Source organism: Crassostrea angulata, chromosome 6, assembly GCF_025612915.1.
Source record: "Crassostrea angulata isolate pt1a10 chromosome 6, ASM2561291v2, whole genome shotgun sequence".
In the NCBI taxonomy this organism is placed as follows: domain Eukaryota; kingdom Metazoa; phylum Mollusca; class Bivalvia; order Ostreida; family Ostreidae; genus Magallana; species Magallana angulata.
Window position 1 is genome coordinate 43075397 of NC_069116.1, and position 22253 is coordinate 43097649.

Here is a 22253-nt window from a genome sequence, read left to right on the forward strand (position 1 = left end):
GCATATAGTTACGTCATTTGTATCTTTCTCCTATAATATACTGTGTCAAGAGATGGACTGCATTGTTTTTATTATGCAGTTGTAATTTACTATACATTGTATTTGACGTGTTGAGGAGAAATGCTTACCAAGTTATTTACCCCTCAATTTCTTTGATATTACAAGTATATATCACAGTACGATGCTTGCTAGCAGCCATGAGGCATGTGTTTCTGTGTTTGAAAAAAAAGCAGTTTTAATATCTACTGCCAGGGGGATCATGATGAGTTTTAAATGTTCTTCTGGCTTGCTTTTTTTGCAAAGTTAGACTTAACCATTAGGCACATAGCATCATAAAGGGTTTAGCCCCCCCCCCCCACACTTTTTCTCGCCGGAAATGTAATTTGTAATTGTTCCTAAATTTACCTTGAAAGAGTAAGAAGTTTGAGTAATAGGCATACTAGCCCCCCCCCCCCCCCCCCCCCCCACACACACACACACGATTAGGAATTTTTTTTTTGGGGGGGGGGGGGTTGGGTAGGGAAATTTATTTTCGGAAGTATAGGTATACCCCCCCCCCCCTCCTTCCACGGATTAGGATTTTCATGATTTTGGAAATTAGGTTTTTTCCCCAATATTTCTGAGGATTGGTCTGCCCCCCCCCCAAACTTTCAATTTGCTTCCGACGCCAGTGTAATCTAAATTTTATTGGATATAATATTTACTCATTTGCATTTTATTCCAAATTTCTTTTAGTTGACAAAAATCGTGGGTCAGGTAAAAAAAATCCCATAGAAATTCAATGGATTAAATGATATTTTGTTGTATAAATTGCATACTGTTACATGTAATGGTAAAATTTTGTCTTCGGCTCATCATCCATGCGCGGATCTGGAGAAGGGTGGGGGTCCGGGCCCCCTCTGAAATTTGCAAAAATAAAAAAATACTTTACATTATATCACGGGTTCGATTTTTAAATAAATGGCGCGAGCCACCCCACCTTCACTCCGGATTTTATTTTTTTGGATCCGTGCCTGTCATTAATTGATTTTAGAAAATCACAAAAGTCCAAATGACATGGACCGAAAAGGCCAGAGGTAGAAATAACTCACCACCAATTATGTCTGGATATCATGTTTGTTTGCATATATAAAAAAAATTCATCCTGATATGATTTTGTGATAGACATGAATGGGGGGGTGGGGGGGGGGCTTTTTCATCCGGGTATCGACTCGTGTGAATTTTTTATCCAATGAGATTTCTTGTAACGGAAGATAACTTTAATGGATGACATGAGCCTGCTCTCGGTCTTTTGAGTTTTCCTTCTATTAAAAAGATTGACGTTGGATACTTAGTTTTATAGGTAATTATAGCATATACAGTGTAATGTAATTAAGGTACTACATATATGCAGTTAATTAACTTTTTAAATAGAAATTATTACATGTTTTGACAGGAATCAACCATGTGCTTCTTCGTGTGTTTGATTTTTTAAAAAATTTATTTTGTGCCAAGGATTATAAGGATGTCTTTAAAAGCCTTTCCCATTTCCAAGTCTGTTGGATTTGTATTGACAAAACGATATTGTATATATGATGAACTTATTGCCTTTTGTTGTCAAAAGAGAATTGATTTTATGCCAGAATGCGATGATCACGAATATTATGGGGTTTTTAGAATTCATTTGTTCTCATTGGAAGATGCTTTGCGTGTCATTGAATTTATCCGGAGAAGAAATTTGAATGCAGTGTTTGTAAATATGTTATGAAGCTGCACTATGCCTAATGGAAAGGTATAACTTGAAAGGTGTGTTCAGCAGACTGATTGCTAGAGAGCACATGCCAAAATTTGTTTTGCATGTGTGGAAATTTTGGCAAGTCCTCAGTCTCACTGTGCTGATTGTGGGTGTCTCAAGATTAATTTTGTGAAATCATATCGGTAATATGAAGAATAATTTAAATCGATTTCTCTTTAGAAGAAATATATTTTTTACCTCTCATTGTAGACATGAATTTATTGTAAAAAAGTCATCTAAAAAACATAATTTGCAGCTAGGTTAATGACGGAAAGAAAAAATATTTTATGTGCAAAAAAACTGTATTTGAAATTTTGACTGCCTGCTGGGTACATTTGAACTGAACTTGCAGTAAACACATGTTATTATGTAGTTGGTATTACAAGGAGTGATTTAAATGTAATTATTTTTAAAATTTTTATCTTTTTAGAAATTGAGTTTGATAATGGAAACAAGAAGGAAGAGAAAAGGTATGCATAGCATGTTGTAGTACGTACTAGCTGCCGATGTCATCGATTAGTAAGCTTATTAAAATTTTGTTTGTAAGATTTCAATTACGTGGATCTTGAAAGGGGAGGGGGGGGTCTGGACCCCCCATTAATTTGCAAAAATAACAAGCATTCTGAGAGTATTGCATGAGCAATACACGTCCCCTACTGCAGGGCTCAACATTAACGCTTGTCCGGTACCAGTTAAAAAAAATATACGGACAAGTGAATAGTGCTTGCCACTTGTCCGACTCGACAAGTGCATTTTTATGTAAAGAAGTCTCCAACATTTTAGAAAGTAAAGAAAGTTTTGTGATAAGTTTATCCGTAGTCCCGTTATAAGTTTATCGATTAGTTATTTTGAATTTGGATCCCAACTTCAAATTGAAATGCAATTGAGTTACTCTTGATCAGGATTGAAGTTCACTAATTACAAACAACTTTCAATATTGAACTGTAAAGGTGTGGATCTTAGTTCTTAAAAAGTACCAAACACACATTATCAAAAAGAAAGGAAGAACAGGTAGCAAGGATAAACTTAAGGATTTTGGAAAGAAATGTAATTTATTTTAGGTTTCATTCATTATTGATAGACTATGATGACTTTCCATGTTTAGTTTAAAAAACAGCTGAGAAATCAATATAAGAGTTACATGTACCCGGTATTTTAAAACCTGATGCTAAATTTAAAATGTCTTGTAATTTGCCATGACAAAGCTACAGCTGACAAATCATGTTTTTCTTAATGTTATATATGGAACCAATACATTTAGGAAAGACACTTTAAGTTTCCATTTAAGAAGTCAGGTTATTAATTATGGCAAGAATAATCAATAAATGACTTTATTTTAGTAATACAGAACTGTAGTTGACAAGTTGACAATATTTGATCTTTAATATTGAAAATTTTTTGGACAAGTGAAGTTGAAGTTCGAACAAGTAAATATCTTGGGCACTTGTTCGAATGGACAAGTAGGAAAAAAGTTAATGTAGAGCCCTGTACTGGTTTGTGGAAATTGTGAAAACAATGCTCTGTTATGCAGAATATCGAACCCGAACATTAAAAAATTGGAATAAAAAATTATTTTCTCGAAAATATGTCAACCAGACGCTACCAAAGTGTAAACTTGATCTGTAGTTGGACATTTTGAAGCTGTTCAGCAAATTTCATATTATTCCTCAAACGCCTAAAGAAAAAAAGTGTGGGAAACTGAAGTGGGACATGCAGACAGACGGACGGACAGATGGACTGACGGATGCAGAGGAAAGCTATAGTTCCCTCCAGTGAAAACAATTACTCATGACTGTATATTATGTCACAGGTTCGATTTTTTTTTTGAAAGACACAGGAAAAAATTTGGATCCGGGCTTGTTTCAGCTGTTCAGGCATTTTAGTTATTTATAAAATGAAGATTTAATCTAGTACATAGGAAATATCACATTTAATTACTTTGATACATAAACATGGCAAAAAATAAATGAGATCTTTATAAAGATGTATCATGATGTATTTATAAATGTTTGTAGAGGTAGAGAGCAGAAAGACTGAGTTACATAAGTTGGTTACTTATGTTAAAGGTAAGTAAAGTGTAGATTACTATAAACTTGGCCGAATTAATCTCAATAATTTTTTAAAGTCTGGAAATTAGATTTTCTTTTAAAGTACTGTAAAATTGATCCCTATATACTGCTTCGGTGCCACCATGGGCCTTTATTAATATGCAGTGAATAATTAAGGCTCGATCCCGTCTGATTACTTAATTATAATAATTAGAGTTTTTGGTCTCTCAGTTTATGTTAAAATTGGTGCATGGTTCCGAAACAGTCGTTTTTGTGTGTCACTGTTTAATCTTGCCACCTATTTTGTATCTCTACTGTCTTTGATGTTACTTGAGAGTTGGGTTTGTTTCCAGGTCAGATTGTTTTTTGCAAATGGAAACATGGAATCTGGTGGCCTGGTTTTGTAGAAGAGGTTTTGGGGGAAGATGTATATAAAATTTCCTTCTGGGAAGAAGATGAAATGTAAGATTTTCTTTTTTTAAAGCAATATATATACATCTCTTTTTTTATTATTATTAAAAATATACGTTAAAATTGGGTTTTGTTATCTGATATTTCTAAAATAAACAAAATTATTTCAGACAATTATATGCGTAGAAATTCATAATCCAATGCACCAAGGAAAATATAGACTGTCAAAAATTGTCTGCATATTAAAGGAGCATTGTCACAATTTTCATCAAAATTTTTGAATGCAGGAACAGGGTATTTTAATTTCTCAACCTAATTTCAAGAGTCAGAAGTTAAGTTATATGCAAGATACACACTTTGAAGTCTTTGTGATGTAAACGAGGATTTGTATGAATAACCTGATTTTAACTTAAAAGCAATTAATGGTCAAAAATGCAAAAAAATGTACATTTATGTTGAAACAAATTAGTAGATAAATAAATTCTGCTTAAAAGAAGGTATGATTGGTATATCAAAATATGTTAACAAAAACATGGCACAATGGATCAAGGCGGAATTACTTTATAAATATTTTGTTTTCCATGTCTGTAGGATTACTTGTAATGGCAAGCTGAATCTTCGAGAGTTTCAAAGCAATTCAAATTTAATCGCTTCAAGCTTGAGTAAATATCTTTGGATTATATTAAGGTTGTTTTTGTTCAAAACATTTTAATTTGAAACAAGTCCAAGAGATGGATTTTCTTAAATGCTTATTTAAGGGAGTATGGGACACTTCCAAAGTATTTGTGATGTTTTTCCTAACAAAATAAACAATAAAATTATTTGTTACTAAATTATATATTTTTTCTTTCCAATTACATATACCTAACGGCATAGTGCAATCAGTTAGCGTGTAAGCTGCGGAACTGGAAGTCATGAGTTCGAATCCCCGCTTGGATTTTTGATATAATTTTAAAATGAAATTTTAGATGTATTATTTTGGTCAACAAATGTAAATTTTGAAAATTTTAAACCAAGGAATGTAATTAAATTATAATGTACCTTTATTCACATAAACATTACCTAGTGTCCCATACCACCCTTAATAGTGATAAATACTGTAATTACCAAAATAATCCAACAAAACTCTTCTTTAATTGCCTTGAAGGGATCTAAGTTTTAGAAGAGTTTTTACAGTTATACTTAAGTTTCAGTTTTCTCAATAGCCTGGCAATTATGACAGTTCATCGCGACAACCGGACATAAATTAAACAATATTCATTTTCATTTTCCAATTACAAATTAAATTAACTTCAATGTTCAACTAAACTGAAACATTGAAGTTAATATAAATTGTAATTGAAAAAAGAAAAAAGAAATATGTATAGGCTATGGGGTACAATTTCATTTCTTTATATCAAGAGTGGTACATACTGTAAACCAATTACCGGGTATTACCTTTTTATTCCAGGATTATAACTTATTTATCCGATTTGTATTAAAAAAAAATTGGCATTAATTTAGTAAAAATATAAAATTAGTCACATCATATCTATTTAGATTTATCAATATATTATTTTTCTTAAAAAAAAATTATTTGCTGTCTAATATAATAAAATAATAGTTTGCCATCTGATTTTCTGCCAGTGTACCAGGATGATTTTAATGATATTAGTGTAACCTCATATTTCCTGCTATTAGCCTAACCCGCATAGGAATGGTGTGTCAACAATGCTTAACATGATCAACTTTAGCTCTGTAAAAATCACTCACTTGCTGAATGCAGGAGATTTTTGTCTCTCGAATGGGATATGGCTCTATGCAGAATATTTGTTCAATTTTAACAATTTATGGGTAGAGTTTTGCGAAACGCAGGAGGGTTAACAGGTCAGCTGATAAACTGTTTATCTATAATAACATGATTAATGAACAACTAGCTCATGACAAGTAAAATATTTAAGCAGGGGTTGCTCGCAGATATTTATTCCATATTGCTGATAATGCTTTACAGTATATACCATTCTTGAGTAAACTTTAACATGTACTAAGAGATACGTCGTTATTTGAATGTTGGTATTATATAACCCCATACACTGTTTTGTTGTTGTTTTTTTTTCTACTAATGCATGCTTTGAAAAGAAGGCAAGGTAGGACAATGATCAAGAAAAATTCAACTGAAGTGTAACAGCGAACTTAATTATTGTCTGAATCAGCTCATAAATTCGATATTCAAGTTGTAAAACTGTAAAGCAACATAAATTAATTTGTAAGTGAAATTTTCATTAGAATTAGAACCATCAAGTCCTATGCTGTTCTTATGGGAATGTGGTAAAGAACTGTGAAATTGATCTTCCTAAAGAATGATACATGTAAATTAATGATATGACTGATCGAGTTTAAAGAAAGTGCGAATTGTTTAGAACTGATTTTTTTAAAGATTAATTTAAAAGAAATTTTTAATGCATGAAACGAAAACACATTGTTCACTTTTGTTTCTTCAAGCTTGATTTTAGTAATCTTTGTTCACTATATACATGTACACTCAAACTAAAACAATTTACTTTTCCTCTGTATATGTCCTTATGCACATGCAAAAAAAATCATTACAATATGTCTTAATCATTTCAGAAAAACTAAGAAGTCCAAGACACTTAAAAGAGAAGTATTTGCAGGACCTTAAGCAAGCCAAATCAATACAAAACAGTAATAGCATGTGCATTCCTTTGGAGACTGATAATGCAGATTTAGAAAGTACAGTTTTGTTTACTACTTTGCTTTCTATTTTGACTGATAGGTCTGGATACATCACCTGCAAAAATTAGTGTTGTTGATGCTTTAAAGTTGATAGATGCTGACTGTGTGTCTGAAGAAAATTATACTACTCGAAGGTATTAAATTCTTTGTTTTAAACAATGTTTGATTCCCAAAAATTTGATCAACTCTTTTAAAATTACAAACAGAATATTGATTTGATATCCTAAGAAGACAGTTCTAATTAATTTTCAGCCAAAAAAAAAAAAAAACTTGGAAAAAAAGAATTACTTTAATACTTGTAACTGTGAAGCATAAAACATTGTATATTTAATTTTTGGTTTAGTAGGGTAGAAGAAGTGTCCCCAGAAATTGTTGACAGTGTTGAGGAAGTTGTGTCAGACGACGGATCAAAGGTCAGCACAATAGACAACATCAATTTGTTTGTTTTAAATCTTAATTGTGATGTGTGTTTGTGTGTCAAATGCTATACAGACAATAGAATGGAAACTTTAATCGCATTAAATTGATTTTCTTGTTAGAATCTCTCTGGTTATTCAGAGCACAGTAGAAATTGTTCAAACACAGCAAAAGACAAGGAGAAGGCAGAGAGAGGTGAACATGGAAGTACCGGTAAGTATTTTTACTTAGTGTACATATTAAAACTGTTAATGCATAGTGAATACATGTGTGTGTACATTGTAAAAGCTAAGAATGCATAGTGAGATACACTTGTATAGATAATGGATTGGAGGTACATGTATATATGTGTGTACATAGTACAAGATGATAATACATAGTGAGGTACATGTGTGAATACATAGTACAAATTGATAATACATAGTGAGGTACATGTGTGTATACATAGTAAAACTGATAATACATAGTGAGGTACATGTGTGTATACATAGTAAAACTGATGATACATAGTGAGGTACATGTGTTTATACATAGACAATAGTAAAAATTGATTATACAAAGTGAGGTACATGTGTATATATATTAAAACTCATAATACATAGTGATCGAGGAACATGTGCACTTGTACATAGTACAGTCCTATTAGACATAGTAGGAAGTATTTATAGGTACATGGTGTAATCTGATCATAGTCATTATGAAGTACATGTAGCTATTTGTACATATTTTAATCTGATTACCAATTGAGAGGTACACATTTGTTTGTACTTGGGTAAATCTTGAGAATGCATAGTCAGGTAAATGTATGTGCATGCAATCTTATGGAGACTGATAAATAAATAAAAGCAGATTAAGAATATAGTATTTTACTGCAATTCTTTCTACTTTGATTAATAGGTCTGGATACATCACCTGCAGAAATTAATGTTGAAGATGCTTTAAAGTTGATAGATGCTGACTGTGTATCTGAAGAAAATAATGCTACTCAAAGGTAAATTCTTTGTTTTAAACAATGTTTGATTGCCAAAAATTGGATCATAATTGTAGCATTAAACATTGTATATTTAATTTTTGGTTTAGTAGGGTAGAAGAAGTGTCCCCAGAAATTGTTGACAGTGTTGAGGAAGTTGTGTCAGACGACGGATCAAAGGTCAGCCCAATAGACGACATCATTTGTTGTGTTTTAAATCTTTGTTATGTGTGATTGTGTGTCAAATGCTATACAGATAATAGAATGGAAACTTTAATCGCATTAAATTGATTTTATTGTTAGAATCTCTCCGGTTATTCAGAGCACAGTAGAAATTGTTCAAACACAGCAAAAGACAAGAAGGCAGAGAGAGGTGAACATGGAAGTACCGGTAAGTATTTTTACTTAGTGTACATATTAAAAACTGATAATGCATAGTGAATACATGTGTGTGTACATTATAAAAGCTAAGAATGCATAGTGAGATACACTTGTATAGATAATGGATTGGAGGTACATGTATACATGTGTGTACATAGTACAAGATGATAATACGTAGTGAGGTACATGTATATATGTGTGTACATAGTACAAGATGATAATACATAGTGAGGTACATGTATATATGTGTGCACATAGTACAAGATGATAATACATAGTGAGGTACATGTATATATGTGTGCACATAGTACAAGATGATAATACATAGTGAGGTACATGTATATATGTGTGCACATAGTACAAGATGATAATACATAGTGAGGTACATGTTTATATGTGTGCACATAGTACAAGATGATAATACATAGTGAGGTACATGTATATATGTGTGTACATAGTACAAGATGATAATACATAGTGAGGTACATGTGTGTTTACAAAGTAAACTGATGATATATAGTGAGGTAAATGTGTGTATACATAGTAAAACTGATGATACATAGTGAGGTACATGTGTGTATACATACCGTATATACTCGCCTATAAGTATTGTTCGCCTATAAGTCGGTTGCCATTTTTCAGGTTCATTTACAAGATTTTGCCATTGACCCTCTTATAAGTCAGGTTATTTTTTCTGAAAATCAGTCTACAGATTGTCGATCAAATAAGCACATTTTATCAAGCATGACTAGGCTATATTGTAGATAAAAAAAATATTGGTGTTTGACCCCTCTGTTATCATTTCTAGATGCAATGCATTTTAAGTGTTGTTGTTAAGACATCTCATAATCCTGGATTAATAACTTTCGATTTTGGACGCCGTTTTTATTTTGTTCTTTGGATACACTAATGAAAACTTGTCAAAGCTTTAAAAATATTTAAAATACTATTGAAAATAAAATGATAGTGATTTTGATCCCCAACTGACTGATTAAGATGGTATAGCCCCTTTTAAAAGTGGTGTGTAAGCTTGTGTTGTTTTAGATGACATGCCACCTACAGCCACCAATATAGCTATTATCACCTCAGGTGTAATTAATTATGAATAATTATAAAACGATCTTTATTTTTTTAAAGCAGACCAGCAATTATTCTTGTGTTTAATTTTTAAGTATTAAACAGAAATTGCTGTTCTGTAATCCAACTAGATCGCTTTTAGACGCCATGTTTTTTAATAGTTTTCTGTAAACAGAGTTATCTTTCTTGAAGTTTGTAACTTACGATTTTGGACGCCATTATATTTTTTAAACACTCAATACAACTTAATTATAGCTCAAAAACTTTTTTAAATGCTACTGGAAATAAAATGACAGTGATTTTATCCCCTACTGACTGATTAGGGTTGGTAATTAGCCTCTTAAACTCAGTGTTGGCTTGTGTTGTTTTAAGTACAGTTATATACCTACAGCTGTTATCACCTAAGGCGTAAATAATTGCCTGTTTAAATAAAAAATACTTTAAAAAAAAACTTTTTCGTATTTTTAAGAAATACAGTTGAAACTTTCAATGTATTTATTAATGTGTTTATCTTTTTAGTAATTAAAAAATGAACATGTCAAGAATAGGGATCGCAAGTCAAAAGTTGGAAACAAAATGGCACCCAAAAACGAAGTTTTACTCAGTGGAAAAATTATCTGATTGTATGTCATGCCTATAAGTCGGACCCCTACTTTTCATTCAAATTTCTACTCCCAAAATACCGACTTATAAGCGAGTATATACGGTAGACGATAGTAAAAATTGATTATACATAGTGAGGTACATGTATATATGTGTGCACATAGTACAAGATGATAATACATAGTGAGGTACATGTATGTATGTGTGTACATAGTACAAGATGATAATACATAGTGAGGTACATGTATATATGTGTGTACGTAGTACAAGATGATAATACATAGTGAGGTACATGTATATATGTGTGCACATAGTACAAGATGATAATACATAGTGAGGTACATGTGTGAATGCATAGTACATGGTGTAATCTGATCATAGTCATTATGAAGTACATGTAGCTATTTGTACATAGTTTAATCTGATTACCAATTGAGAGGTACACATTTGTTTGTACTTGGGTAAATCTTGAGAATGCATAGTCAGGTAAATGTATGTGCATGCAATCTTATGGAGACTGATAAATAAATAAAAGCAGATTAAGAATATAGTATTTTACTGCATTTCTTTCTACTTTGATTAATAGGTCTGGATACATCACCTGCAGAAATTAATGTTGAAGATGCTTTAAAGTTGATAGATGCTGACTGTGTATCTGAAGAAAATAATGCTACTCAAAGGTAAATTCTTTGTTTTAAACAATGTTTGATTTCCAAAAATTGGATCAACTCTTTTAAAATTACAAACAGAATTTTGATTTATTTATATCCTAAGAAGATAGTTCTAATTAATTTTCAGCAAAAAAAAAAAAACTTGGAAAAAAAGAATTACTTTAATACTTGTAACTGTGAAGCATAAAACATTGTATATTTAATTTTTGGTTTAGTAGGGTAGAAGAAGTGTCCCCAGAAATTGTTGACAGTGTTGAGGAAGTTGTGTCAGACGACGGATCAAAGGTCAGCACAATAGACAACATCAATTTGTTTGTTTTAAATCTTAATTGTGATGTGTGTTTGTGTGTCAAATATGCTTTGATAATGATAGAATGGAAACTTTTATTATGTCTCCCAAACAAAGTTTGGACACTTATTGTTTTTGTAGTGTTCTTCTTCTTTTTCTTCTTCTTCTGGGTTGGTCAACCAATCTTTGGGGGGTCAAAGAGGGTTGGGTCTAACATTGAATCCTATGGGAAAATTTATACACTATATTGTAAATGACTATAGCTTGAAAACCAATGAAGATATTGACATGGAGTCTTCAGATGCTTATATTGAGTGTTTTAGACAATATGTGGGGTACATTAGGTCTGGCTCCTAGGGTTATCCCCACCCCCCAGGAATGGTAAAATACTTAATACTGTTGACATCCCTTCCCCTCCACTTTATGTATTCTTGTTTCCTTTGCAATGGAGCATCAAATGGTATATACTGGTAGGTCATGACCTGCTGGGGTGGTTCCGTCCTACTTGAAACAGGAAGTGCCCTAATATCTCTAAAACCGTTTAGATCCATGCCCACAAACCATATGTATTCATGTTCCTTGTGTATAAGGGCATATCAAATGATTTATTGATTAACACCATGCAAGGTGGTTCCGTCTCACCTGACACAGGAAGTGCCTAAATATCTAGACATAATGAATTTAGTCTTATTCTTCTGATTGCCATGCTTTGTTTGGAGACTTTATAATAGCTCTGCCTTGCTTTGTTCGGGAGACTTTATAATCGCTCTGATTATAATTACATCTTGTTGTCATTAAATTTATTTTCTTTTCTTATTAGAATCTCTCCAGTTATTCAGAACACAGTAGAAATTGTTCCAACATAGCAAAATACAATTGGAAGGTAGAAAGAAGGGTATATAGAAGTAAGTATTTTTAATTGCTGTAATATCGGGCAAACTTTATTTACTTACACCGCTTACACTGTGTACTTCTTTCTTAATCAAGTGCATGGGTGTAGACTTTCGGTGTACACCCAGTGTACACTTTCCTTACACCAAATTTAGTGCATGTATTGAAAGGTGTAACACTGTTTCCAATATGGCAGAAAGATGATGTGATTAGAAATTTGACAGATGAATTTATGTAATATAATGAATATGAAAATGCATTTTATCATTTAAAGTTGATTTCTGTATCAGAGCAATGATGTTTGATAAAATTATGTTTTTAAAGATAGTTTTTGACAAGTAATTTCTTGTTCTTTTAAATTTTTTCTCATTTTTGAAATAAAATCTGCATCAGAACGACAAGAATGAGATTTTTATAAAGTAAAGACATAAAAAAGAATCAAGCATACCTCATAATTTTATAGCTACAAACTTGCCGTCAGCATTTGGTCAGATTTCTATATTATTTATTTACATGGTTTTATTAAATGCATGTGTTTGATAACCAAAAAATATACAGAGGAATATTGAACAAAAAAGCAAATTCTTCCTGAAAACTGCATTGTTTAATCTAAACTACACCACAAAATCCACTTGATTATATTATTACAACTTTTTACACCGGTGTACACTGATGTACACTTACTTTGGCTCAATCATGTTTGCACATCAAAAGCTGATAATGCACACTGAGGTACATGTGTGTGTATATAGTAAAAGTTAACAATGCATTGTAATGTACATGCGTGTGTGCACATAATAAAAACTGATAATAAAACTGATAATCTTTCTCTTAGCTCTATTATTCAATCTTTTTTTTTTATTCAATCGTCAATCCATGGCAAGTCCAGTTTTTAAGGCGTCGAGCTAATGCTCGGCAGCCTTCTAGCAGTCGTCTGGATTGGCAATGGTCCAAAAATTCATGCTCCGCACTGCCTTTTAAATACGCATAAGAAAAAAGTTCCTCAAAGTATTAAACGTATTACAGGATGTTTATTTCATTTATTCAGCTACATTGTGTACAAAAACCCAACTTTGCCTCAGAGTCTCTGGTTATTGACAACTCATTGCATAAGCATAAATTTGCTTAATCAATAAATGGCGGATGAATACAATGAGGTGTAAACGTTTATTCACTAAATATTATTTTCGTTTATCGCTTACATTTGAATTGGAGACCGTGCCCGATAAAAATAAAATTTGATATGTAAATTTATTTGTTACCAGGCATGGTCTCCAAAATAAATAAGCGATAAACGTATATTGTGATTTTGTTGCAATAAATAAACACGATTATGAAGTATTTTAGATAGCAGGTGTTGTGGATTTATTTGTAAACAACCATACCATAGGTAATCTTGTTTCAATCGGGAATTGAAATTAATAAAAGTATGTTTTATTATTTTAATTAGGGATACACTGTTAAGGTATTCAAATTATGAACCTTTTAAAATTGTTCAGAATATAAAGCAGAAAGAAAATCATTTATTTGTTAACTTTGAATTGTTTTTGATTTTTGTAATCATTATGAGTTATTGATTTTTAAACGCATCACTACCTATTTTATAAGGAAATATAATGAATTTTTTTTTGTGTCCATTCCGGCCTTTGATTTTCTTTTTACAGTGATCACTGAATACTACAATATTTGTGAATATACATGGAGATCTATTTTGATTTTTTGATTTTTGGTTGATAGATATTGGAAAAATTACTGTGATTAAGAAGGATAACAATTTAGGAGCAACTTGTTCTTTGGAGGATGATGAAGAATGTGTCATTGGAAGGTATAGAATATGTTGATTTGACTGTTCAGCAATTTAAAACATATTTAAAATGGCAAACATTGGTTACAGTAGAATTTTTTCCAAGCCAACAATAAATGGAAAGAAAATGTGTTGGATTAAGTACTATAATGCTATACTTAAATTTATTTGTATGCTGTCAGTGATTTGAGTAATATGTACTTTACATTTTAGTGCATAGAAATACTGACTTAAAGCAGTTTAAAGTGGCACTACAGGTCAGGTTGCCAAAAGTCATTTTAAAATAATTTCCTCAAAATGTTTACTAATTTTGTTGCAATATTGAAATTATAAACTTTGCGGAATTACCATATTTTCAAAGTTAAAGATTCCCATTTCATTGTTTAATTCAATAATAAAGACAGTCTGGCATGTAAATATTGCAACATACGTCAACACATCCGGATCCTATGTAAATATTTCAGGATGACTTGTACCCATTAAGCACAGGCTTGTCATGTATTTAAAAACCTTGTCGTTCACCTTGATATGATTGGCTACTCATAACGTAAACAAACATAATTCCGGACACCTAACACATAATTATGGGCTTATCATTAACATTTGATGGTTCTAACCTTCATTAAATTAAAATTTTCTATATGCTTATCAATCTGTACATTCAAAAATGATTGACAAAAATATGGTAAATTGGTCTGTAGTGTCTCTTTATTTTAATTTTTTTTCAATATAGTCCAATCTTGTTATCTCAAACCTCACTGGACCAATGAAGTGTTATATATTGAAAAAAATCTAAAAAGTGATTGGGACTTTAAACTTCATTTGGATAATCCATGGTAAATGAGACACCATGTTCATGATAATAATTAAAGTTTAACTTAATTGTAGTTTTAATAATCTTTATTGGTTTGCAGTGGAAGAGAATGCGATATTGAAGTGTCCCTCAAAAATGTTGACAAGATTCATGCAGTTGTTGCAGTTGGAATATCAAAGGTAATATATACTAATACATGTCAGTTTATCATTGCATGCATATTTCTAAGTTATCTGATTTGACATACATGTTTTTTTTCATAATATTTTGAGCAGTAAGTTTTGCCCTAAGTTGATTTTTTCTATAATTTCACTTCTTAAAGAAATAATGTGATCTACAAATTCCTCACCCTGAACGTGTCTCAAATTCTTTATCTGATGTAATTATTCTTTTTTTTTAAGTATCAACTTTTGCAATTTTTCAGGCTCACTTAACAAATTATAGTAAAAGCTTTCCTGTTGTTCTCAATGGAAAACCAGTTGAAATTGGCCAAGAATTGAATGATGGAGATATGCTGATGATTGGTGGCAGAAAATTTCTGTTTAATTATGAAAAAAGTGAGTGCATTGCTATTTTCATTCTTTTCAATATATGATAATCACTATGAAATCATGAAGAAAGTATTAAAAATGGATTTTGTACAATATGGCTTTTCTAAAAGTAGTTAGTACTTAATGGGTAATTATAAACTCGCAGTATAATGAAACTGAGGTTCTAAATGAGTGTTTATTTAGGAAACGCTGTCAGTGTATAGTGAGATACATTGTTTGTATAGGAATTAAGCACTGACTGTGCATAGTGAAGTACATGTGTATAAATATGGTAATGTCTTTCAGTGCATAATGATGTCCAAATGTAAAACTGTTTGTAAATATATCTCAATTTTAAGTCACCAAGACACAAATGATATTGTCCAACTATCATGTATTTAAATATCCCCAGATTCATGCTCACTTTATTGATTTATATTCTATAGTTAAATTTAAATAATCATATATGAAATCTGAACAGTAAACAGCATATGACTTGGCAACTACAGAGAATAGGAGCATGAATCACTTGAACAGTCTGATGAGTATTAAGACTAATTCTATGTAAGAATCAAGGAAATGAGAAGGGGTCTGGCCACTCAATGTCACAGATTATCTTGATTTTCATTGTGTCATCTTCAATTACACTATCTTACACAATTTTGACCTTTGAACCAAAATTCTTAAAAGAGGTCATGTTAATGTAAAACTGAACTCTTAAATAGGCATGTACGATATTTTTGATAATACATGTACAAGCTAGGATATTTGCACTGGGAAATTCTTGTACCCTTGAAATTTGCAATCATAAGTTTCAGGTTTACTGCATAGACCTGTGAGATTATTGTAAGTTTCTTTCAGTTGGTAGCTTACTTTCCTGCATTTAATGTAAAGTCATTTTTTCACTACCAAGAGTTGTATAGCATATGCTGTTGTGTAGACAGACTGGTAACACTGAAAAGGGACTAAGTGACTTACTATATATAGGGGCCCCCAGATAAAGAAATTGCAATTTAATATGGCAGATACCAAGTGTGTTCAGCTTTAACAAGCTTAAGAAATGTGCCATGACCTTGTGTACATAGTGAGACTTACGCAGTATGATATAATTGATATTTAAGGTTCTAAAGCTTCCAATATGTGATCAAAATATGTTAACATGTTTGTTATGCATATAAAAAGTTGAACTTCGGTATCTCGAACACCGATATCTCGAATACAATGGATATGCAAAGTGATTTTTAGGTCCCAAACACTTAAACTTTAAGTATTTTGTACTTGATATCTCGAATACTAGGATATCTTGAAGTTTTTAACCAGTCCCATCTAGTTCGTGATAACGAGGTTTGACTGTATATTATATATTTCGCAAGTTTATGTTTGTTTTGTATTTGATATTTAATTATTAAAAGCCACCAATTGCTTACTACATCCTCTTCATTATTTTTAGGACTTGAGAATTATTCAGAAGATTCAGAGGGTTCAGATGATTCAGAGGGTTCAGAAAATTCAGAGGAATCAATGGAGTGGTCAGACCCTGAAGATCCCGATTATGAGATGGACAGTGATGCAGGCAGTATGACATCTGAAGAGTGTAGTGAGAAAAGACAGGAGGAAGAATATGAATGTGTTTCAGATTCAGAATCTGATATTATCCCTTATACAGCATCTTTTCAAATCATAAACCAGGATGACAAAGTTAGTTCAACATCTGACTCAAATTCAGCAACTAAACAACAAAAGCGAAAAGTTAAGGACTCAAAAACTGAAATTATTTCAAGCAACGTTGATGAAGAAGTAGATGTTCAGCACTCAAGTAACAAAAGGGGGATCCGTATCTGGGACAAAGTACACTATTGTTTTTACTGCCAGAAAGAATATACTAACATTACAAAACATTATTTAGGAGTGCATGCAAAAGAAAAAGAAGTACAACATATCGAGTCGTATCCATTGAAATCAAAGGACCGAAAACATGCTCTTCTGAAACTAAGAAACTCTGGAGATTATCAGCACAATTGCAGCGTTTTAAAATCAGGACATGGAACTCTTATAACGTATACGAGAAACTGGAATGATGCATCTGCTGAGAAGTTCTTGCCTTGTCAGTATTGCTTGGGGTTTTTTCTGAAATCTTGTCTGTGGAGGCACATTAAAAATTGTCCTTTTGCCCCTGATGAAAGAAAACCGAAATATAGAAAGGTTTCATCCCAAGCCTCACTTCTTCTTCCAACGAAAACAGAGGTTAGTAATGGGCTGCGAGAAAATGTTTTGAAAAGAATGTCTGCAGATGAAATTAGCATTGCAGCTAGAAATGATACAATAATTGTGAAATTTGGAGAAAAATTGTATCAAAAGCATGGACACTTGACTCACTTATACACACATGTTAGCCAAAAAATGAGAGAATTAGGAAGGCTTATCATTTCACTGAGAGAACTCGATGAAGACATTCATTCACTTGAAGATGCTATTCTACCTCAGAAATTCCCAGCTGTAGTGAAATGCACAAGAACATTGTGTGGATTCAATGACAATACAAATTCATATGCAAACCCATCATTGGCTCTAAAGTTGGGTCATTCTTTGAAGAAATGTGCCAAAATAAAAACATCTATCGCTCTGATTGAAGGAAGTGAAGATATGAGAACAAATGCAGATGCATTTTATACTCTTTGTGAAAATGAATGGAGTGATTCCATTTCAAGCAGTGCTTTACAAACTTTAACGGCAAACAAAATGAACAAAGGTCAAGGACTTCCTTTAACAGAAGACATCAAAAAGCTTCAAAGCCTGTTAAAGGAAAAAAACGAAAAACTAGTTGTTTTGTTACAGAAATCTGTTAAAAAATCCATCTGGGATGAATTGAATCAAACGACATTAGCAAGACTTGTAATGTTTAATAGAAGGAGAGGAGGTGAAGCAGAAAGAATAACTGTTCAAGCTTTTTGTGAAAAGAGATCTAAAAATGACTCGCTTAAAGAAATTGAAGATTCTCTAAAACCAGTGGAAAAACTTTTGTGTAAAACTTTCTCCCGAGTTGAAATACGGGGGAAACGAGGCCGCACTGTTCCTATCCTGCTAACTCCAGCACTTGAAAAAAGCATTAATTTGCTTATTGAAACAAGAAAACTGGCTGGCGTGAATCCCCAAAATCCATATGTCTTTGCAAGATCAAGCTTTGATTCTCTGAATCCTATTCGAAGTTCGGATTGCCTTAGAAAATTTGCAGTAGAATGCAGCGTTACAAAAGCTACAAATATAACAAGTACTAAACTAAGAAAGCATGTAGCGACAGTTTCCCAAATCCTCAATTTGGAAAAAAATGATCTGGAAATCATGGCAGGCTTTCTTGGGCATGACATAAGGATTCACAATTCATTTTACCGACTTCCAAGTGACACTCTGCTGATAGCAAGAATGGGAACAATTTTAACAGCATTTGACAATGGTGACATTTCAAAGTATAGTGGGAAGTCTCTGGATGAAATTGCCTGTGAAGGTATTTTTTTTTTATTATGTGTAAAGGGGAAAAAAGTAATTTGAAACAGAGACTATAATAAGGAGTACAATAAGAAATGTTTGTAAATTTAGTTGTGAAGGCACATCTCAAAGAAGGTAATTATTTTACATGTATGGTATAAACATGAAAAAATATGTGCAGATTATATGGCAATGTATTGCTGTGCATTGTAGAAATAAACTTGGGTGAGGATGAGGAAGTTGAAGATGATGAGGTTGAAATTGATGATGAAAATCCAGATGAATATGAAGCAGTCAGACAAAATGAAATGGAACCAAAAGCTAAACACCCAAGAGGTAAAAATATATTAGCATTTGATAATATTTAAGTACCATGAATGTTTGTACTTTCTATACCTCTATATGCTGACTTCTTTTTCTTTTGAGATTTAAGACACTCTGACTTAGTTTCCTTATATAATAAAATAGTCACACCATGTAGTTTTTTGATATCTCACAAAAGTGATTTTTCACATCTGTAAATAACACTTGAGAAGACTATGGTCAGAACTTTCAGCTATAAAATATTTTTAACAGGCTTAATTCAATTTTTAAACATATTTGAATTAAATAATTTAATATCTACAAAATGTTATATAAAAATCATAGAAACATTAGATTTATGGGGAGTATTTCTTGTATTGGAAGGATACTTGTATTGGAAGGATAGTTCTGTTATTAATATCTATAAAATCTACTGAACAGATTTTGCTAAGAAAATATATTGAAGAAATGAAGATAAAATTTACAAATTGATATATAAAAAGAAAAATGCATGGTGAGGTACAAGTGTTGTTAAATATAGTAATTTCAAACTGTGCAAAGTGAGGTACATGTTTATTTAAGTGTATAAAAACACACTAGCAGTTCAAGTGCACAGTAAAATAATTTTTAAATGGGAATATCTAACAGTGCGAAGTGAGGTTTGAGTGTTATATATAGGGAACACAAGTAGTGCATAATGAGGTATATGTATTTATATAGGGAGCACTGACTGCATAGTGAGGTATGTAATGTGTGTATAGTACACAGTTACTGTACATAATGAGGTAGATGTAGTCAATTATGTGTTTATATGTAGGAAACACTTTCTATGCATAGTGAGGTACATGAGAGTATATTAAGAAACACTGACAGTGCATAGTGAGGTTCATCTATGTTTATATATGTGACTGTGCATAGTGAGGTATTCATTAATCTTGGGAACTCTAACTGTGCAAAGTGAGGTACATGCTGTCTTATAGGAAACACATGGTACAAATAGGAAACCATGCTTATTAGTGCAAAGTAAAGTATGTGTGTATATTAAAATCTTTTACCATGCTTATTGAAAATCATTTGTGATAATATAGTAATCTAAAAATGCATGATGAGGTTCATTTATATTTGATATCAACATATAGTTGTGTTTGTAGATAGGAATTCCTATTAGCGCATATAGGAAAAAACTAAATATGAATTTATGTACCGGTAATTTTGTTGCATTTTTTTGTAGGAAAAGATTTGTGCCGACTAAAGGAGGAAGAAGTCAACATTATAAGAAAGATTTTCAAAATTAATATTTTACAACACAAAGAGCTACGGAAAAGAGAATGTGAGAAAGCAATGGATGAATATAAAGAGTTGAGAAGATTAAGCTGGAAAAAAATTAAAAACACTGTGCACAATTTCATTACACTGGAGAAAAAAAAAATTAAGAAAATGCAAGCAAGGAGTGGAAAATCTAGCATTCAGATGCAGAATTAACTGATTGAGATTTCCCTGTTGTGTGGATATACTCATTTGTTTTTTTGTTTTTTTTAATGTAAAATGGAATTACTTGAATTGGGAACAAATGATGATAACAAACTTTCAGATATCAAAAAGATAACAAATTGAATATAAATTCATTATTTAAACAATTTGAAAAGGAAAATAATTCAACCCAGGCATTATTTTTTTGGTATCATCTGTAATGACTCTTATTTTCCTGTCTTTTACATGTATTACATGTAAAAACTTTTTGAAAGAATGTCAACATTTTAGTCAGTAAATACTGTACCAATTGTCCTAAATAATTATAATTATTAATGACTCATATTTGTATTGATTTTTTTGAAATTTTAAAATTACCGGTACATTTTTGTCTGCAAATTCTTTTACATATTAGCAAAATATTGCATTTCATTTGCATTTTCTGTAGCATATTTTGCAAAATAGTGCATTTCATTTACTGCAGAATCTTGAATAAATATAAAGGGGTCAAATTAAAAGTTCACTGACTTTACATTAATAATACTTAAATTTACTTTCTGTTTTCATTTACCAGGATTCTCTTTAAACCATTTAATAGCTAGATTGCTAGTTTTTGATTTAGATTGCACCAAACAAAAAGTCTTGGGGATAAATTAACTGTACCGTTAAGGAGGTAAAACTCTACAGTAGTTCTAAAAAGCAATTTGAGCATAATATTATGTTGAGAAAGTGTATTTTATGAGATGGAAAATTGAAAATACATGGTTTTTTGTTGTTTAATTTTGTAAAACAGAGGTTTGTAATTTTTGTGTATTCAACAGTTATCTGTACTTCAAAATACAGTCAGTTTAATTTTAGGTGTCAGAAAGACGTTTCACAATGTGTGTCTTGTTCTTTAGTTAGATAATCTGTAGACTGATCTGATGATACATATGTTTGCTTGATAAAGGGACCATCTTATTTTATGTACCTTATTTGTTTATGCTTACAGTTGCATGTGTACCAGTAAATTGGGCATATACATAGATCTTTCTTTCTTTTTTTTTAGCTCACCGAGACGAAGTTGGGGGGAGCTTATGCTATACCGGCGTTCGGACCTGGTTAAAGTTTTTGTTGCAGGTCCTGTATCTAAGATATTACTTATCCTATCTTCACCAAACTTGCATGGATTATGCATCTGGACCTACTTATGGAGTTGAAAGACTTGGATGCTGAATCTGGGTCCTGAATTTCAGATGCTGGGGGTGGTTAAGGTTTTTAGAGCAGGTTAAGGATTTTGTTTCAGGTGCTCTTTGATAGCAATATCTAAGTTACTGCTGGTCTGTACTTCACCAAACTTGCATGGATGGTGTGTCTTATGATACTGATGCACCTGACAGGTTTGAATGCCTAACCTGAGCCATAGGTTTCAGATGCTGGAGGAGGTTAAGGTTTTAAGAGCTGGTTTAGGTTTTTAAAAAGGTGCCCTCTCATGATGATATCTTAATTATTACTTGTCCTAACTTCACCAAACTTAAATGGATGGTGCATCTTATGATACTTATGCACCTGACAGGCTTGAATCTGAATCTGAGCTTTAGGTTT

The 22253-nt window shown here is 31.9% G+C and overlaps 1 protein-coding gene across 2 annotated transcripts; it reads left to right on the forward strand.

Annotated features, from left to right (window-relative positions):
* Window positions 1-1226: 1226 nt before the first annotated feature.
* Window positions 1227-21697, forward strand: LOC128189748 (uncharacterized). Of its 2 annotated transcripts, XM_052861485.1 has the most exons (21): window positions 1227-1342; window positions 2205-2244; window positions 3790-3840; window positions 4176-4284; window positions 4825-4895; window positions 6841-6915; window positions 7007-7100; window positions 7310-7379; window positions 7506-7596; window positions 8281-8374; window positions 8464-8533; window positions 8657-8744; window positions 11001-11094; window positions 11301-11370; window positions 12195-12279; window positions 14003-14090; window positions 14984-15062; window positions 15308-15440; window positions 16864-18915; window positions 19110-19232; window positions 20431-21697. In XM_052861485.1, the coding sequence occupies exons 2-21, from the start codon at window positions 2220-2222 to the stop codon at window positions 20679-20681; spliced, it is 3813 nt and encodes a 1270-aa protein (XP_052717445.1). In that variant the 5' UTR covers window positions 1227-1342; window positions 2205-2219; the 3' UTR covers window positions 20682-21697. The 2 variants fall into 2 exon arrangements, with proteins under 2 accessions (XP_052717445.1, XP_052717446.1); XM_052861486.1 differs by lacking the exons at window positions 1227-1342; window positions 2205-2244; window positions 3790-3840; window positions 4176-4284; window positions 4825-4895 and adding an exon at window positions 5722-6099.
* Window positions 21698-22253: the final 556 nt, after the last annotated feature.